Genomic DNA, 20,630 nt, shown 5'->3' on the forward strand with positions numbered 1-20,630 from the left:
TTTCCACCGGCTCCGAGGTGTGAACTTTCGAAGGTCACCCATAAAGTGTAGTCCATAAATCCCGCCGCTCACCTATCCTTTCTGGGTATTAATTTACTCGCAAGTGTTTATTCAACCGACTTCGGCGGTGTTGCCGGCTGTGCCTGCGGACCCCGAGGCAACTCGAGCTCTAATCTGCCGTTGATAAATTGAATTGATTTTTTTTTTAATTTAAAAAATTAAAAAAAAAAATTAAAATCCAAAAAGTCCACTTGAATTTTTTTTGTTTCTGAAAGGGATTGGAAAAAAATCCCGTGTACTCACAATACCTACTCACATGAATTGATCCCGGGTGAATAATTCATTAAGAAGGAGCCAAGTGCAAGTGAGTGCGCGGAAACTTTTCAAAAAATTTCTTGCAATCTCTCAAAGCTCTGCAAAATTCTACGTACGATCCGTGTCGCGACTAAGCGTAGTTATTGAGACAGGTAGAGCGCCTGCAATTTTCTGTGTATGCAACAAAACATCCCAGGAACACGAATAGTTGCATCCAGACGCCGTTTCACCAAAACCAAAAAATCCACTTGAATTTTTTTTTGAAAGGGATTGGAATAAATCCCGCGTGCTCACAGTACTCACATGCATTAATCCCGGATAAATAATTTATTAAAAGGAAACCAAGTGCAAGTGAGTGCGCGGAAACTTTTCGAACAATTTCAATTCATCCCATCAATTTGACTTGTAAAGGCTCCGAGTAAAGTCAACCATCAAGAAAAAACTATTGTGCAAGTGAGTACTTGGATATTGTTTTTAAAAAAAATTAAATTCATTCTATCAATTTGACTCGTGTTTTGGCCCGGGTAAAATGTTTAGCCTACCGCTGTTGAAACTTTTGAGTGTTGCCAAATATCTTCTGATAAAAAATGTATCTTGAAAGAAAGTTATGCAAAGTTTTCTTTGAAATTTTTAGATATTTTGGATTCAATTGTGAACAAAGTTGCTGAAAAATTGGAAGACAAATATTTACAGCTCGCCCGATAAAGTCGCATTTTATGAGAGGACATTTGGCAACACCTGAAAGTTCATATGACGTTTTTCGTTTTAGCATGGTAGGAATCTCTCATGGACTCACCTTTTCCTTTCACAGAACCGCATTACGCAAATAGGAACTAAGTCACATGAGCCATTGCCAAATTTCTTTGGACAATGTATACATTGTGGGAGAACGGTGCAGTGTAAATTCATTTTAAAATTTCAGAAGATTTCTGCCGTGACGTGGAGCGCATTCCCTGGAAGGGGTGGTATGAATGAGGGCCCTTTTCGAGCCCACCCTACTTTTCCTCAACTTCACGATTTTATGTTCATTGAAGGTCAATAATTTACGGAACGCATGATGGTCCAGTCTGCAGTATCGCTCTCTTATCGGGTCTAATACAGTTTCGGCGTAGATATGGGTCTGAAGGTCCGTTGTGGCAAAAATTGCGGACTTACAGTCAAAAGCCAAAAAATTCACATTTTATGCCATAATCAGACTTCAGGCCCATCTTTATGCTAATATTAGATTTGAGGAAAAACGAGAAATAACCAAACGTTGTGCATCTAGTAAAATATAGGCCTTCAATATGTAACATAACGGAATGTTGATTTTTAGAGTGGCTCAAGAATAGCTATTATCGACAACCTTCCTTTAGCAGAGAGAAAAAAAAAAAAAAAAAAATCGTGGAAGACTTATCCTGCGCGATAATACATTTTTCGATGCAATTTGACAATGGCTGATGCTATTCGCTCCTTTTCTGCTCACCGTGGTCTAATTTAAAATTGGGGGATACTTTGAAAGTGAAGGCGCTCTCGGCATATGAGATTAAAGGGCCGTCAAATATTGATATAGGTTGCCCATTAGATTCATCAGTTTTATAGGGGCTTTCCGAGCGACTTCTTAGCATTCAAGATGAATTTGAGGGTTCACGGTGTGCCTGAGCGTGGAAAAAAAAATTTCAAAAATTCTTGGAAAAATCAACCGACACCGACGAAATTGGGAAGGGAGAGCTGTGGGAACAGAGCAGTCAAAAATCGGAGAAAATTTGCGAAAAACAGCGGCTCCTCAAATCAAGAAAAATCAGCCACGGATCAGGAGATCCCATAAGTGAACCTGTTACCGTGCTTACCTAAGTTTACCTGAGTCTATTAACCATGGGAACCCTCATAAATTACGTAACGCTTAAGAGAAGAGGGGGCCGAGGATTGCGTCACATGTTTTATGTATTTTCGACATTTAGAGTCACGTATTTTATGAACGGCCCCTTGGTCTGTAGGTCTGATTAGTGCATTTCGTAACCTGCGAGCCTATATTATTTGTTCGGCCAAGATTGATGAAGATCACAGCCGTTCAAAGTTGAGCCTTCCTACGAACCTGACCCATTTTGTTTGTGACAGCGGTGATCTCTGCAAACAGAACCGCTGTGGAAACAAGAAACAAATCAATGACTGGTGTCGAGATACCGGGAAAAGCTCCCTCTTAGAAAGCAGTGCGGTCCTGCTCCAATGTTTTCAAAGGCAATCGCTCATCGTTAGACTCAGAACAGTCTAAAGTTTGCCACGTTAATTGAACGGCTCGCTGTAAGAATGGTGTACGTCCTATCAAATCCCTGCGGTGTATACGATCTTCTTTGACGAAGCCACTCCAAGTTGTATCAAAGGGGTAAAATCTTCGCTTGGAGTAAGGCTTTACCAAGGGTTCATTTTCAGAGGCTACGCTAAAATCTCCCAAATCTTGTGCCCGAAGAACCTCATTTGTCGGAGCGAATTTCAGGTCCTTTCTGTGCTGTAGATTCGGATCAAATCGTGGAAAATGAGTCATGTCGAACATTTGCCTTGGATTATACCTTATGACAAACCAGAGTCAATATATTTTAGAGACCCCGCAATAACACCTTAATCAATGTAATCAGCAGGTGAAGAAGAAGTCAAATTCGGAGATAACACTAGCGGTGGTGTCAGTAGCCATGTTTGCAGACGAGCAACTCGTACAAAACAATGATATATTTACACGTGAAAACTAAACAAATTTCTGCAGTGAGAAAGGAGACAAAACTGCTGATTGTAGCCTCAAACTGCCTCTAGAGAGCATCAAATTGTCAAAATTTACCGTAGGTAGCTCCCCGGTCTCCCTGGAAACCCCCCCCCCCCCCCGCGTACACACACTGGAAATACGCGGCTGTTTTCAGGGGGAGGGGTGCAAAGTAATAAAATAAGGCAGGGGGAGCTCGTCTAGTGCCTTGGGGGGGGGGGGGATGACACCACTGCAAACATTACCAGTTTCGATTGAAAAAGTTGGATATCCGAAGTATCAGCAGGACTACAGGATTGTTTGCATTTTTTCCATTTAATATTGCGTTTCGGGTAGTTTTATTAATTTTGCGTTTCTGTCAAAACCACAACTCTTGATGAAAAAAAGGAAAATTTGAGTCACGACAACGTAGCGACAGTTAAAAATTGAAAATGGATCAACTCTGAAATGTAAAATCTTAAGGGTAACGCGTAACGCATAATGCCTGAGGCGCCAAGCGTTTCAAGGGGGGGGGGGGGTGTAGACCGCGAAGCGATCTGGGGGCTTACCCCCTACTTCGTTGAAATTTACTTGGTTACTAGTTACTTGGTCTTGAATTGTTTTCAAGACCAAGATCATTTCCTTTCAATAAACCGTTCACGAGACAAGTCACGCGAAATAAAAGTAAAATAAGTTTTCACTTGCATAAGTTTTGCACTTCTTTTTTCATAGGGTCCGTCCATAAATGACATGAGAGTCGGAATCTTGAGGGAAGAGGGGGGGGGGAAGTTAAGCCAAAATTAACGTCAGACTCAAAACGGCGTCAAGCGCCCTTTTTTTCTTCTTTTTTATGAAAATCTCGATCGAAAATTGGAAAGACCTGCTCCTATTTTTCTCGAGCAATATTCCGGTGCGGGGGGGGGGGGGGGAGGGTTGTCCTTGTCCCGGACCTATCGTAGTTTTTAAGAGAGGATTCAACGCTGCCTGTAAAGAGGGAGGGGGGGGGGGGTTAAAAAAACTTGCCGTCATTCGGACCGAGCGTGACAGAGACGCCTGGGAAAAATGAGTTTGAAGTATTTTTAGAGTTAATCAGTCGAGACTTTTTTAGTTCAAGAATCTAGAGGCAAGAAAAATATTTTGAACGTGAAATTAGTTTTTAGACTTCGTTCTTTATATTGAGTTTCAAGGAGGAATAAAACTTCAAACCCATTTTTCTCGGTGAGCTCTGATGGAACTTGATGCGCAAAGTGCGAAACCACGTATCTCCATTGCGGCGTTTCCAAATTTCCGCACCTAGTTTACTTTTTCGAGGAGAATCAAGCCAAATTGGACTGCATTTTGCAATTTGGAACTATAAATTCTAGCTCGGTTTAAAAACAACGTATGTGCTATTAGTTTCCCTATGCACACAAGTGTTTTTCCAGAAGAGCCAGAATTTATAGTCCCAAATTGCAAAATACAGTCCAATTAATGGTTAGAAAACACGAAATATAATGCTAACAGGGGAAAAAAAACTAAGGGAGTTTTCAAGAATTAGGTATGTTGACTAGTTTTCCAAAGAAAAAGTGTAGTAGTATGTCAGAAACGAAATTAAGTATGTGTTTTCGCATTTTACCTATCGATATGTACAGGTAGGTATAATAAAAGCCCCAAAGTCCTCAAAAGTAGCTTTGGGAAATTTTGCTGTAACAAGCGGTCAAAAGCCAGAGTTGATAGAGACCGGCCTCAGTTCTACGGATGTCAGTGTATGGATGTTACTATTTGGTATCTTTACAGGCTGATTTTTTAATTTATTTTCAATTTAAAATACTGCAATCGAGATTAGAGTTTTATTTTTTAAATACACCAGAACCTACACACGTAGGGATAGTTTCTCGTGTAATGATAATCAAAGAATTGATCAAATATCAATTCTTGATTATCAGCACAATCTGACATACGAAAAACACAGATTATCTGCTAGTTCAGAGCTACCACAGAGGTGGTCTCATGCAGGGAATTAATTCAACGTTCGGTGCGTGTGGTTGTCTGGGGAAGGGTGAACGAACACCTGCATTTCTGTCTGAAGTCGAGCAAAACCTCGCTTATCAGTTCTCGAAGGAACGGAAAACCAAAAGCCGGCGGATGCGAGGCGACAGTTCGACGCCAACAGGTTACAGTCTGTTCGGCTGCAGTCACCATGCGTGCGCCAATCAGAATCAGTGTAGATCGGGAGTAGGAGACTCCGCACCCCTCTCTCCTTGCAAAGCGTGCAACGCGGAGTGCTTCATTATTCGGTCAGCGGTCGCCCAAATTGGTTGAACTCCTCGCGCGTGGCCGGAGGGCAGCCTCATGGCTTTCAGTAATTTTCCTCTTATGAAAAGTGTCGTGACTCTTGAACATTTCTTACCGAGTGATTCGTCCAAATTATCGCCGTTCGTGTCTCGTTACCTCGCTCGTTTCGCGAAAACTATTCGGTGATGTATGTGAAAACGACCGTGAACGTTTCCGTCACCTTCACTTTCTCGAGATTCATCGACTCGTGCCCGGTCGGCGTTTGTGTGAATTGACTGTGGGTATGTAATTGATACCCCAAACTTTTATCCACTCTCTTCGTTTATCATGGACTTGCGTGTCGTGTTACCTCGTGTGTTTCGCGAAAATTCCGTCGATTTACATGCACGGAAACGATCGTGTGTTTCCATTTGGATGATGGCCGCCGCGGACAGTATTTCAATTTTTCGAGAAGTCTCTTGTTCACCGCGTTTGAGTGAATTGAATGTGGGGAATTGATCCTCTTTAAGTACTTTCATCGGTCTTGTAGTTTCCAGTGTTTCGGGTGTTTCTATGTTAACCTCTTTATTTTAAACGAATTTTGCTCGGATTTTCTCTGTGGTTCACCGACCTGTTGCGTGGGATTTCGGGAGTGATTTCGTTCCTCGTGATTGCGTATTTCTATGTGTGCGTTGTGGTTTTTCCTATTATATCGGCTCCGCGTTTTAATCGTGTCAGTGTCTCCTTCTTTCAATTTACCACGGCTAATTGGTTTAATTCTTCCTGACCAGTTGGTGGAGTTTGATAATCTGGTCACAGCCTCCTTTGATGCTCTTGCACTTCGGCGTTGGTCTGGATTCAGGTTTGATCTAGCACTTATCTTACATAGATTCTGCCCAGATTTGGTGTCATAATTGCAAATTGTATGTACTTTTCATTTTAGGTGTATTTTACCTAAATTTTTCTCGTCTTCTTTCACCTTTCTCTTTTCGTTCCATCCTAATTTCCGCCTACTGTGCCTGACCTTTTTAGAATCCGCTCCTAAACGCCAAGAATAGGTACATACATACGAATCTTGCACTTTGGTTCCTTACCTTTAGGTACTCTAAATTAATTTTTCAGTAAGGTACTGCAGGCTGTCATCTCATTTTATTTTACCATGCCAGATGAGCGCCTTGTACTGTACATGCAGACACCATTATTCGTGAGAGAATCATTTCAAGATGTCGGAGTTAATAAACTGAATTCTACGAATTTACTTAGCAATCATTTACCAAAATTTCTAGACTTACTTAAGCACCTCTTTTTGCTTATATTCATAAGCTCAGTTGGACTACATTTTGCAATTAGGAACTATATTTTCCGGCCCGGCTTACAAACAACGTGTGTGTCATTAGTTTCCTTACGCACACAAGTGTTTTTTCAGATGCGCCAGAATTTATAGGTCCAAATTGCAAAATGCAGTCCAGTTTTTAGTTACTCCAATTAGAATTTAGTAGAAAATTCCGGGTCTGACATCAGTGGATCAGTATTAGGAATGAACTGAATTTGTAAGAATTAGAGGTTTCCAGACTTATGAATAAACTGCCATTAGTCAAAGTCTGTTAACACTCTACTTCAATTTAACAGGTGGAAATTTTTCAGGTTTTCCTTGGAAATTTTAAAACCATCTAGTGCGATGAAAAACAGTAAAAAAATTCTTTTAAGTAGGTACGGTAAGCAACAGAAATCATTCCACCTTGACATAATTATGCGTCCAACTTTAGGACAAAATACAGTCTAATTGTTATTATGATAATTTTTCCATTTTTTTTCTAAAATCGGCATCTAAGTACAATGAGTATTATATAGAAATACACTTACTATAATCTGTTCATCTTTGCCGTCTCCATCAGCGTTTTGTCTATTCCTAGATTTATAGTTGGAACTGACCATCATCATGACCCTAAGTACCTACGGAAAATATGTTTTTAACTCTTGTTCCTGACTTGATCGGGGAACAGATAAGTTCTATTGTATCTAGCTTAATCTTAGTTAGCAGTAGCGTTTTCTGAGACTAGCGTTTAATAATTTTCACGTGTGCCCAATTCTTGATTTTCTAATCCCCTTCTCTCTCTCTCCTTTGCTACCTTATGTCCTTACATTTTATCCTCAAATTCAATTAATTTTAATTTGGGAAAGTTTAAAGTTGATTTTCTAGAAGAAAATGTGCACACTGCCTTCCGCTAGAATATGGAGCAATATCCTGTAGTCGTCCCAGATTATCTGCATAAGTGGAAGTAGCTTTATTCTTGTTCTATATTTTCTCTTTTCATTGTTTATGAAGTCAGAAAAATGTCTGAAATAGTTCCAATGATCTTCGGTAGAGTTAATCCTTAGGTTTTTTAAACTGTTTAAAGCTAATTAGAATGCAATCTTTCGTCGATCAGGCCCATAAGATGAAATTGAAGACAGAAGAAGAGGGATAAACGACAGAGAGAAAGAGCGAAATTCCGTGCCCCTTAAAATTCGCAAGAACCTTAAGCTTGCTCACGGCCTTTAGTGAGAGACAGTGAGAGGAGCCTGAAAATACATTTCAGAGAGATTCAAAATTCCCAGATTTCCCGGAGCAGACCCCCCCCCCTCCTCCTACGGAACCCCCCTTTTTGCTGGTAAAACTTAGGTTCGTAGAAAATAGGAGCCAGCCCCCCCCCCCCTTTTTTTTTTTAAACTGTTTAAAGCCAATTTGAATGCCGTCTTTCGTCGACTAGACCCATCAGATGAAATTGAAGAGAGAAGGAGAGGTATCAACTAAAGAGAGATACAGAGAGAAAGAGCAATACATCCATTTCCCCGTGAAAGTCATAAGAACCTTACATTTACTTACGGCCTTTGGTGTGAGAAGAGCCTGAAAATTAGTCTAAGAGAGACCCCCCCCCCCCCCCCTCGAAACCTCCCTTTTTGCTGGAAAGACTCAGGCTCGTAGAAAAATAGGAGCCAGACCCCTCCCCTCCCCCAGAAATTTGATCTCTGTGCACTACCTTTCCTTGCAATTAAATTTTTTCTGTCTCGAGAGAGCCATTTCAATTAAATCCTGGGGGGAGGTTGTTCGGAGGTGGCTAAATTTGTCGCTAAAAAAATCTCCGGAAAATATCTTAAAATGCTTAAAATTGTGCTCTCTGCGAAAGAGAATGGCTTTTCTTAACGTTAGGTGCAAGTGCCAATGTTAGTATTTTGTCGAAGAGAAAAGAGAAAAAAAAATTGGCGGGATGCGAATGCCCATGTGAGCATATTGCTGAGATGAGAGTAAAGAATTGGCGGGAAGCGAAGTGAACCTACGCTCAGTCCACGATAGTTCCCGCCTAGACCGAGTCACACACACACACACACACACACACACAGACAAACCCTTCCAAGAATTCTGCCGGGCTCCGAAGATTTCAGCTAGCAGATTCAGACATTCAGGCTCTCTCCCCTCCTAGTCAAATCGCTCGTTCGCCGCAGTTTGCAGATAACACGTTGTTTTTCCCTCTAAACCTGCCTTCCTGTCTCCGCAGAGTCAGATAAGAAGCGTTGAAGTCTCACTCCTTCCTCCTCCCCCTCCACCTTTCCTCTTCCTAATTTCTATTCATCAGTTAGGCACGAATAATTCGGCGATTACTGAATTTGATGCGGCAACTCTGACTGGACGCTCGGTTCTCAGAATTCCCTACCTGATGAGATACTTAGAGCAATCGTCAAATTATTCGCCCGCCTGGCGATTGATCGGACGTTGTTGATGGACCAAATTATTTCCAAATAATTTTTTACTAACTCTGCTTTTCAACCAAGGAATGGCACCGTCCCAATTTTTAATATTATATCCCCCCCTTTTTTTTCCTGACGATTGCTTGCGAATTAGATTTCATTTTGCAATAAAGAACTACCATTCCCTGCCCATGTAAAAACATCATTTATGCCATAAGGTTCCGTATGCAGGGAGATGCTTTTATGAATGAGCCTGAAATTGTAGTTCCTAATTGTAAAATGAGTTCTAACTCGTCTCAATGCATCCGGGAAGTTGCATGGACCATTTTAATCATGCATTTTTTGTAGGTAGGCACAGTATTTAGACGCTCAGGTCTCTCCTGTCTCTTAAAATCTTTTTTTCCCCCATACTAAATTCTATTTACATCCCTTCTTTACGTAACACTTCTTGACATATTTTTTCCCCCCTTTTCTGTTCTGTTGCTATCCTATCTTATCTTATCCTTTTATCTTTAGACTATTTTTAAAAAAATACCTTTGAATTAATTGATCAACTAGAGTTATTGTATGTGTCAGGGATTTGCGATTTATGCACATGTTCTCACTTAAAATTTCGCGAGGAACATGATGTTGCCAGCGGTTTTCTCTGGCATTAATTCCCAAGCTCTCAAATAGCTCTCTAAGTTCAGGCCGTAATGGAAGGGATGTCCCACGAAATGTTGAGAGTCCACCTCTGTATCTAGTCAAACTCTCTATGCACGGATAGAGGGAAAATACTTTAGCAGGGTTGCCACATTGTTTGGGACTTGTAAGTAAGTCCATACCCTGCTAATATATTTTCTCCCTTTAAGTGCATGGATAGTTTGACTAGATATCGTGATGGACTCGCAACGTAGCATGGGATATCCCCTCAATTACGGTCTGAACTTTCAGAGCTTTTTCTGAGCTTACGATTTGATTTCAGAGAAAACCAGTGGCATCGTCGTGTTTCTTACGAAATTTTTCACGTGAGGAAGTTGAAGCACGTGAAACGCAAATCCCCATCATATGTCAAAACTTCATGTGTTTTGCATCTTTTAATTTTATTTCAAATGACAAAATCATGAGTGGGTGAATGATCATCCGTCCCGCGTGGATGTTGTCTTAGGAGGGGGTTTGTGGGAAAACGGATGGAAATATCAGGGTGGGGAATCGGGACTGAGGGTGAGTGTATGTGGTTTGTTTGACGGTCGGGTGGGCAGTCGGTCGAACGATTTGTCGATCGTTTTTTCCCCGGAAAAAGCTTTCGAGAGATCGTTCGATCTATCCTGTTCATCTGACGGTCTGACAAACTGTGAGTGCATGTGGTTTGTCAAACGGTCGGGTGGGCAGTTCGCCGAGCAATCCGTCGATGGCTTTTTCCCCGGAAAAGGCTTTCGAGAGGTCGTTCGGCGTACTGCCCATCTGACGGTTTGACAAACTGTGAGTGCATGTGGTTTGTTTGACGGTCGGGTGGGGAGTTCGCCGAGCGATCTGTCGATGGCTTTTTCCCCGGAAAGAGCTTTCGAGAAGTCGTTCGGCGTACTGTCCATCTGACGGTTTGACAAACCGTGAGCGCATGTGGTTTGTTTGACGGTCGGGTGGGCAGTCGGTCGAAGGATTTGTCGATCGCTTTTTCCCCGGAAAAAGCTTTCGAGTGATCGTTCGACTTAAACTGTCCATCTGACGGTCTGACAAACCGCTAGGCCTCACCTGGCTCTCGTTGCACCACCCGGTTACGATCAGAAACTCCCACCATTATGTGGTCAGCGATGACTTCATTTTGACGGGAGTGTGCTCGTGAAACCTGTTGATGCAGCGAGCGCTCTGCATGGTGGTAACCCGGGTGGCCGTTTTTCTTATAAGCACCATCCATCCTGGCCAGACCTGCCGCCGAGTGGCAACGTCTGCCGGTCGAACTCCCGCCGACGCTGGCTTGCAGCCGTTGGGTTGGGCGTCATTACTGTGTTTTGCACGTCGCGGCGAAAAGGCCCGGGTTTCGTTCCGGGGGAGCCGGAACGGAACCCGGGTCTAGCGGAACTTATCTGGGGCCGAATATACCTCTCACCCTTTATTAAGGTGATTCGATGGACGCCATATTTTGTGTCGGAACGGCATGCGATATATCGCATCAATTGGTTCCATTTTATCAGCTACTCGTCATTTTTCTCCAATTTTGAGATCGCAATTCTGTTGTCAGGAGACTTAAGCACTCACCAAATTTAACAAAGAAATTCAACGTAATGAAGGCGTGGTTTTTAGAAAGATAACATCGCATTCGATCAGAGGCGTAGGAAGGGGGGGGCAGGGGGGGTCTGGACCCCCCCCCCCCGGAATTGGAAATAGTATCATCTTCCCCCCTCCCCCCCCCCCCGAAATTCTGGATGGTGCAAAAACACCTTCTTCAACGGTAAGTCTCTGTCGCCGTGGCCCGTGAGAGGATGCCTATAAATAGAAAAACCTGTTGAATGCAACAATTACAAAGTATTTTAACCTTAAAATGCGTAAAACTGGGTGACTTTTGGGCAGAAATTGAAGGAAGATTAGCGCCACAAGTGCCTCGAGATGCGCTCAAACAGAGTTAAAATTTCAAAAATTTTCCAGGGGAGGCCCCCCGGACCTCCCAGCAAAATGGCCTGGCTACGCCTATGCATTCAATACTGATATCGAAACTGCTGACAACAGAATTGCGATCTCAAAATAGAAAAATGACAAGTAGCTGAAAAAATGGAACCTATTGATGCTATATATCGCATGCCGTTCTGACACAAAATGTGGCTTCCATCGAATCACCTTAAGGCACCAAATTTTACTTTCATACTAACTCTGCATCCGACTTGCGCCCCGTGGTTTAAAATCTCACACCTGTGTTCTAGAGAAAAGAAGCGACGACTCACTTGCGTCCCTCCTTCGAAATGGGAGAATTCACTAGCGTTACGCGGTAGACTTAGGGTTGCAGCTTCTCACATTTTCTCCTTGCAAACACGGGACGCAAAATAAATGAGTCCTAAGTCGGATGCAGCCCTTGAAAAACTTTTTTTTAAAACTTCGTATTGAATTTGCCATCTTATCAGAGATTGATTTTTACATAATTATGTACACTATTTTTACTACTACTACTACTATTATTATTATAACTATTACTGCTACTTTACTCATCTTTGCTCAGGGCCGCCTAGAGGGCGTGTGTGTTTGTTAGGGGGGGGGGGGGGGGGGTTGAGGCCAACGGGTCTCTATCCTCTGGCCCGTGGTCGAAGTGGCTCCAGTGGCTTTACAATTTTTGAGTAACCGGAACAATTTGTTGACCCGTCCCTGGACCTCATGAGTAAGCACAATTTGTGCGTATTAACTAAGTTTCCGGTCCTTAATTGCAGTTCTTAGGGCTACTCTGATCCATCTCCTCTCTTAATTCTTGTCAGTCATGCTTGGCAATCAGAGCTGTTGAAAAGGTTTGAAATGATTTACATAGACTATGTTCAAAATTGCATAAATTTTACCATCAATTTTAAAAATTTACCGGAGGGGTCTCCCCCTTTCCAGGCGGGGGCTCCCCCCCCCCCAGATCCCCCAAGTGGCACGTCACTTCAATTCGTCCCGGGGCCCATCTCATGTTTTGGCGGCCCTGCTCTCCTTAATCTGCCGCTCTGAACCGCTGTTGGAGGAGATACTATTATCAAATGATCCAATCTGCTATAACAATCGCGTTTAAGGTGATTCGATGGACGCCATATTTTGTGTCAGAACGGCATGCGATATATCGCATCAATTAGTTCCATATTTTCAGCTCCTCGTCATTTTTCTCCTATTTTGAGATCGCACTTCTGTTGTCAGGAGTCTAAAGCACTCACTTACCAATTTTAACAAAGAAATTCAACGTAATAAAGGCGTGGTTTTTTCAGAGAGAAAATATCGCATTCGAGTGCAGTTTCGATATCAGTATCGAATGCGATGTTTTCTCTCTGAAAAAACCACGCCTTTATTAAGTTGAATTTCTTTGTTAAAATTTGTAAGGGAGTGCTTTAGACTCCTGACAACAGAAGTGCGATCTCAAAATAGGAGAAAAATGACGAGGAGCTGAAAATATGGAACAAATTGATGCGATATATCGCATGCCGTTCTGACACAAAATATGGCGTCCATCGAATCACCTTAAACGGGAATTTTTGCCTGTTAACACCACAAGGAGTTGAATTTTTTCACTTTAAAATCTCCTTTTCAACAGTTTTACATTTAAGAAAGAAAACGATAAAAATTATTATCAGCTCGACTCGTTACTCTTAAGTTGAAGAAATGAAATGTTTTTGGGCAAATTCTTCAGTTCACTGTGAACGTTCCCGGAAATGTATTCGCCAGAACTTTCCCGCTACTTAATTCCCGTTCCCACTTGATTTCCCCGGGAACGATTGATCCTCACAAGAAGTAGTTCAAATGAAAGTAATTGATGTTATAGTTCTTGTGTGTAACCAATGTTTCAAGCTGCATACTCTCGTGATACCCATCTAACATTAAGTCGTCGAGAATGATTGGGTGAATGATGAACAGCTCACTCCAAATCATCAGAGTTATTTTTCATTCGACGAGAATTTTTAAGTGTTTCACTTTTTTGAGTCGTTTGCGACCCCCTTCAATAGATCCCAGTTGAAGATAATTAATTTGGTTCGCCACTTTTCTTGACCTTCACCAATGACGACCTTGTTAGACATGCAGTCAAAAATGTTTACTTCTTCTACTATCCATCGGAGAGTCTTAGCACTACACATTTCCTGAACACGTGTTTCTACCAGTCAGGATCTATATATATTGAAGCGTGATTTCGTCAATTTGATTTTTGCCAACTTAAAACAGCGCGACAGAAAAATTTACACGAACTTGTCGTTAGAATAATGTCAGTAGCTCATGTAGGTAGGTAAGATATTTCCAATAGTAATGAAGAATTAGCAAGGGAAAACACTTTCCAACTTTTCTTTAAAAATTAACTCAATTAATCAGATACCTAAATTGATTTGAGAGATCATTGCTCACTTGAAACTTTCACCGATAATCATGAGTTGTTGTGAAGGTAGCGCTCCCAAATTACGTAATGCAACCATGGACCCCCAATATCATCACGTAACTCTTGTCAGACCTCACTCTTCCTCCCCTTGAGAATCTCATGAATTGTGGGAGACTGTTGAAAATGTATCTGGATATTTGACTCATTTGTAATGATAGTGTGGCAAATAGCCGTGAAGAGTTAAGGCCGATAAATTTTGGATTTTCTATGTTTTTAACCAACCGTGAGGGTTGCGTAACGCTGGCACTGACCCCCTCCCCTTTGTTACACAGCGTAACGTAGGCTCATACCCCCTATCCCGTAGAGCGTTACAAAATTTATGAACGCTCTCATAGAAAGTAAAATTTTTGGATAAGGAGTAGTTGTATTACACCGATTAGCGTCCTGAGCTCAATGGACGTTACTGCCCCTGATTTCAATGTTTAAGAAAGGCCGATAAAAAAGCGGATTTAAATTAATTAATTAATCTTAAACATCGTGAAGCTGAAATATGCTGCTAAAAAATCCGAACTAGTTTCATTCAAGGTTGCCTGTAGAGGAGGGATCGGAACGTTCCATCTTGTTTAAAAAAACAAAAATACCAAAAAAAAAGGAGAGGGAGAGAAGGAGAGGGAGAGAATGAGAGAGAGAGAGAAAAGCTCCTATCTGTGATCACTTTGATGGTTCTGATTTTGTTTCGCTAACGTTTTATCGCCTAACGTTTAACGTTTAACGTCGTTTTAACGTTTTAACCCAATCCATGATTTGCCATGAAGTATTAGTAAAATGGCTTAATCCATCATTCTATGAAGGGAACTTGAGTTACGAATTGAGCAATTACAGAATTGTTCCCCTTTGATCGTTTCATTTTAGACGGGAACATTCCTCGGTGATTTTTCGACTCGCCAGCCGCCTTTGGTTCCAGCTCCTTTTAACTTTTGATGACGCGTCTTCATGCGCTTGAAGTTTTCTTGATTACTATGAAGTCTTTCGTGTCATTGACGTCGGCGCTTTTGTTCCGTCAATGACTCAATGTGAGGCAGGAATTTTATCTGAGACTTAGCTCTACAAAATCGCACCTTGAAACAGGACAAATTGCGAGGCTCTTCAGTGTTTGGAACTCGCTTTAATCGGCTTATAATTTTAAATCGGCGAGGTTAATTATTGTAGAGTAAACTTTATGGATCAAGTTCTTTTATGGGAGACATCCTTGATTTTGAATCAGGTTTTAAGTCCGCGAATCCAAGTAAACATAGATTTTGCTAGATTTAGATAGAATTTTGCATAAAGTAGGTTTTTGTGTTCCTCGTTACCGTTCCTACTTTTCTAGACCTTCAAATCCACGAATTTTGAATCTATAAAATCCCCTTCGCTTGCCCCATCCTTCAGCATTCTCAATTCGGAATTTCTATTTTTCATAGCAAGTATAAAAACATGGGCGGAACTTATATGGGGTCGGATAGTGTAAGATAATAAGAACAGCTCTACATTGGTCCTGAGACGACTTTATTCTTCAAAATTTTGTGGGTGAGGTCCCCCGGACCCCCTTCAAGGATGGGAAAATCCCCTGAGTTAGTCTTTAGAACTGCCGAGGTACCCCACCAATCTCCCTTGAGGGGCTGTTTTTAATGTCCCCTTGACAACGTGTCTGCCCCCTCCCCTCTGCCAAATGTACCCACTTCCGCCCATGCACAGAAGCTCCAATGTTTATCAGGATCCTCGCGGTGCTAGCAGCTAGCTTTCAGTAACACTGGTAAAAAAAAGTAGATTGTATCTAGTGTCTAGACTCAAAAAAACATTGACAAGAAAAAATACTCTTGATTCAATCGGATTTTTCCTTGAATCGAAGAGCCAAGCCTCTTGATTTAAGCGGATTTCCATTTGAATCAAGAGTATTTTTTCTTGTCAATGTTTTTAAGAGTCTGGACTTTAGATTCAAGCTACTTTTTTTACCAGTGAAGTTGACGCTTCGCTCTAAAAAATTCGGCATAATCGGCCGTGAGTTTTCTTACTCAGTCCGCAAGAAAATTATTCTAAGCATACCATTTTGTTACATTGCAGCTGTTGATAATTATAATGTAAGTAACAGGCTCTCTGGATGAACAGCTTGTTTATTTATATTTAAGTTCTGCGTTCTATTCCGACGTGGCAGCCCTGGCAGTGACTCAGACGCCTAAAAGTCCCCGTTTAGTTTTCGCTTTGCGAATGATGCAAACATCAACTGTATTTAGTTTCCCTGTACTTATACTCAAACTCGGTTGTTGTAATATCAAGGAGAATGTTGAGTAGATAGCAGGGAGGCAATGGCCAATGGGAACATGTGGTGATGATGAATTTCTTTCGACCGTGGCATTACTGAAGCAGAATGTGTTTTTGATTTTAATGTTAATAAGGTGAAACCACCAGTTACAGACACCCGCAAAAATGTGACCGGTTATAGACACCCTTCGTCTAAATATGGTATTAATAAGAAAGAAGTGATTCGGTTCTTTGTGTGTTGTTTTTAATTCAACTCACACTCTCAAGTGAGTTGAATTAAAAACAACACATAAAGAACCGAATCACTTCTTTCTTATTAATACCATATTTAGACGAAGGGTGTCTATAACCGGTCACATTTTTGCGGGTGTCTGTAACTGGTGGTTTCACCTTAATATTTGATTCTAACTAGAGTCCCTTTATTCTGAGAGTTAAGACAGTGTGAATCCATTTCTGATTGGTTCTCGTATTTTAGGCCTTCACACTCCACAGTGTCACAAACGGGAATATAGATTACATTTTCACCAATTGTTTCTGTCGGTTTCCACCGACAGAATGGAAAGAGTCTTGGGTGTCACCTATATACAAGAAGAAGGGTAGAAAAGATGAGTGTGATAACTATAGAGGACTGTCGGTTGCAGGTACCCTGAGCAAAGTGTATGGAAAAATCTTGAAAGCAAAAATTGAAGAGGAGTGGAAAGAACATGAAGCGGAAGAGCAAGCAGGTTTCAGAGCCGGTCGGTCAACGATTGATCACTTATTTACCATCATCCACGTCATAGAGAAAAAGAAGGGAGTTGGCCAGGAATTACATCTAGTGTTTGTGGATCTCCAGAAAGCTTACGATAGTGTGCCATTGATGAAACTTTGGGAAGCCTTGAACAAAAGGGGTTTTAGTGGGGGACTAATTAGTGCTATTAAGGAATTTTATGGTGGGGCTTTCTCTAGGGTTAAATCGCATGGGGAGTTATCGTTGGGGTTTTTAATTACTAAAGGACTGAAACAAGGGTGTTGTTTGTCGCCAACCTTATTTAAAGTGTACCTGGAAGAAGTTTTAAAGGAATGGAAAAGATGCTGTTCGGGAATGGGCGTCCCGCTACGTGAAGATGGCACCCTTTATACTCTGTGCTTTGCTGATGATCAGGTGGTAATAGCTCAGGACGAAGAAGATGCGAATTACATGACGCGGAAGCTAGTGGAAGTATACCGAAAGTGGGGAATGGAAGTAAATGTGGTTAAGACGGAGAAGTTGGTTATCGGTGGTGATCAGCAAAGCATTGAACTGGAGGATGGCCGGAAGATCCTGGACTGTGAAGAGTATAAATATCTCGGAGTTCGGTTAACTAAGGACGGAAATTTGGATCGGGCCATTAAAGATCGGAATGTGCAAGGCAGGAAAGCTATCGCGATGCTAAATGGGGTTCTCTGGGACCAGAGTATCTCCAAGGAGACCAAAAGGAAAATTTACAACGTCATCGTGAAGAGTATCGTAACTTACGGGAGTGAGGTCTGGCAACTTAAGAAAAGAACTGAAGACATGCTTAGGGCAACCGAGATGGACTTTTGGCGAAGGTCTGCTGGGATATCGAGAAGAGAGCGTATCCGCAATGAAAGGGTACGCGAGATAATGGGTGTGGAAAAGGACATCGTGCACGATATCAGGTCCAAGCAGTTGGTCTGGTATGGACATGTGCGAAGGATGGCAGATGATCGGTTGCCCAAGCAGGTCTTCGATTGGGTTCCTCCCGGAAGGCGACGGCGTGGACGTCCTGTGAAAGGTTGGCGACAAGGGGTGGAGGAGGAGATCAGAAGGTGCCAATTGCCTGATGATCTCTGGGAGGATAGGGGGCAATGGCGATTGGGCGTCGCAGAGCGCGAGGCGGCGCTATAATCGCGACTTTATGTATGTATGTTTCTGTTTGTGACTCCATGAGATGGGGTTGTCTCAACTTTCAGTATAAAGGGACTCTAATATTAACTGAATCGTCCATGAAAACTCGGCAGCAGTTTATTTTCTATTCTTGAAGTAGTAATGCGTTAATGTTGTACATTGAATAATGCATCCCAAGTAGCACAGATTGCCATAAGTAGCAATTATATTGTAACAATATTGCAATTCCACTGAGTGTTGTGTATGTTGCCTAGCTCCTATTTGAAGGGGCCCCGTTTATTGAAACTTGTTGCAATTTTTCAATGCATTGCATATTGCCTATCTTTCTGACACATTGAACTCATTTTGTTGATTGTTTAAGATCAGCATAAATCGACTAAATGATGTAAAAATGTTGCAATTTAATGGTAAAAAATTACAATTTTATTGAAATCAAATTGCAATTTAATTTCATTATTTTCCTTGCACTGTGCTACTTAGGATGTTGTATGTTCAGTCTTTCACGAATTCAGGAAGGGTTGATAACTGCACTTTCCAATTGTAACTTAGTATTTCCCGTTTGCAGTATTACTTACTGCAGGTTACTTACTCCAGCTTTTAATCGACTTATATTTTATTTTATTTTTTGGTCCTTTGAAATTTCCCTCAAGGTAACACTTGCCTATCCGTCTGGGGCTGTCGACGGATATTCAATGCATCCCACACGAATCAATGAAATCACTGTGGACGATCAATTCTATGTTCTGCCCGTAGCGTTATTTGTAAAGGCAGTCGAAAAAACATTTAATTTTGAGAACTATTTCCCAATGCTTTTAATCGACATCTTTTACCTAATTGACAAATCGCTATTCGGAAATGCATTCAGACCTTTGTCATTTCAATTTTTCTACAGTTGGTTTGCAAGGCTCCACAAAGATTATAGCAGTTAAGAAAAAAAAAAAATGTTTAGATCAGCCGAGATGTGTAATGAGAATTTCGCATTCTTATGGACTGAGATAGATCGCCATGTTTACTGTCGTCCACTTTGACTTCATTCTGCAAATATTAAATACTATTATCACTGGGTCATTTACAAATGCACCTATCTAGATGGGGGAACTAATGACACATAAGTTTTGTCTGAAACGAGCCAGAAATAGTAGTTCCTGTTTCCAAATTTAAGATGAATTCTCGTACCTCTTGTGGCGCTGAACCACTGAAGTGTATAAATGCCTATAGTCTGCAGGGGCTGTCTGCAGCTTAATTGTTCTGCCTTGCTAAAAAAAATAACACCGTATGAGCCTTCGGACGTTGCCAAGTTTTCTCCGATAAAATACCAATTTTTAAGGAAATTTGTGAATATTTTTCTCTTAATTCCTCAGGGAATTTTTTTTGTAACCTAATCTACTGGTTCTGAATGTTTCAATGAAAAATACTGATAACTTTCCTTTAAAAATGAATGGGAGATGTGACAATATTCGGATGTTCATGCGGCTGTTTTCCTTACCATAGCAGTGTTGTAAATTGTATATGAATAAGTATAGTTTTTTCTCGGTCCATGGGTTTCATGCCAAACATCCCTATCGTCGCAACGTTTCCAGCCCTTTTCCCATCTCTTGACGTGTGCTCACGGGAGTTTCAACCGTATTTCGTTTCATCCATTTGTTTAATTTAATCCATACAAGGCTACTGGACTCAATTAAGTCAATGAATGTATCCCAAAGAAGATATTTTCCGTTGTCCAACTCGTGGAAGGAATAATGGACACAAGATCAGATTCGTCCACACACTCACGAAACAAGTTTTAAAAAAAATTATATGAAAATTACAAGGATATATTCTGATCTCCAGTTGGCGGAATTCCCCCCTAAATCAAGTTAAATTCTATTCAAGTTCAAGTCAATCTGTCGAGGAAAATCATTAAGGTGGCGAAAAATTCACAAAGCTGTGAAAATATTCCGTTGAAATAACTATCATGCCATTTCCGTAAACGGCGTTTCTCGATTGTAAGCGTCACATAAGCAATTGGCGCATCTTCGCGGTCAATGATGCAATGCTTGAAGTATTCATACGACTTTGCAGGCGCTCCAAACGTCCTTGCTGACTAAATTTTGTTGGTACTTAGCGTGACTGTTCAAAATCTCGACATCTGGAGACTTGCTGGGTCCCCGACTTAATCTCGAGAATGTTCCTGTTTCCGTCGAATCGCTGATCATGCATTTCTTGAGGCACTCAAGTCTGGAGTCAACACCCCAGTCAGTCTCTTATCTCTACTACAATGTTTCAGTACTCAATATTCGCTGAGCTATCTACGACGCATAGATTTCGTTCTCGATGCCTGATATACTGGATTTGCAATCGTAATTTGCAAGAATGCATTACAGATATTTTTCCTTTTCCTTTGCCGATACAAGCAACGCCCTTGACCAGAAACCTAGGAATACGGT

The 20,630-nt window shown here is 41.4% G+C and overlaps 1 protein-coding gene and 1 long non-coding RNA gene across 2 annotated transcripts in view; both read left to right on the forward strand.

Moving 5' to 3' along the window:
* The window catches only part of LOC140224119 (uncharacterized), a 643,754-nt gene that overhangs the window by 326,895 nt on the left and 296,229 nt on the right, over positions 1-20,630 (forward strand). The gene's annotated exons all lie outside the window — the stretch shown is intronic.
* Positions 5,218-20,630, forward strand: part of LOC109039486 (uncharacterized) — a 613,681-nt gene continuing 598,268 nt past the window's right edge. The window contains exon 1 of the mRNA XM_019054978.2: positions 5,218-6,140. Within this exon, the coding sequence (XP_018910523.2) occupies positions 5,962-6,140 (179 nt within the window). The 5' untranslated portion in view covers positions 5,218-5,961. The remainder of the gene's footprint in view (positions 6,141-20,630) is intronic.

This window comes from Bemisia tabaci, chromosome 2, assembly GCF_918797505.1.
Source record: "Bemisia tabaci chromosome 2, PGI_BMITA_v3".
In the NCBI taxonomy this organism is placed as follows: Eukaryota; Metazoa; Arthropoda; class Insecta; order Hemiptera; family Aleyrodidae; genus Bemisia; species Bemisia tabaci.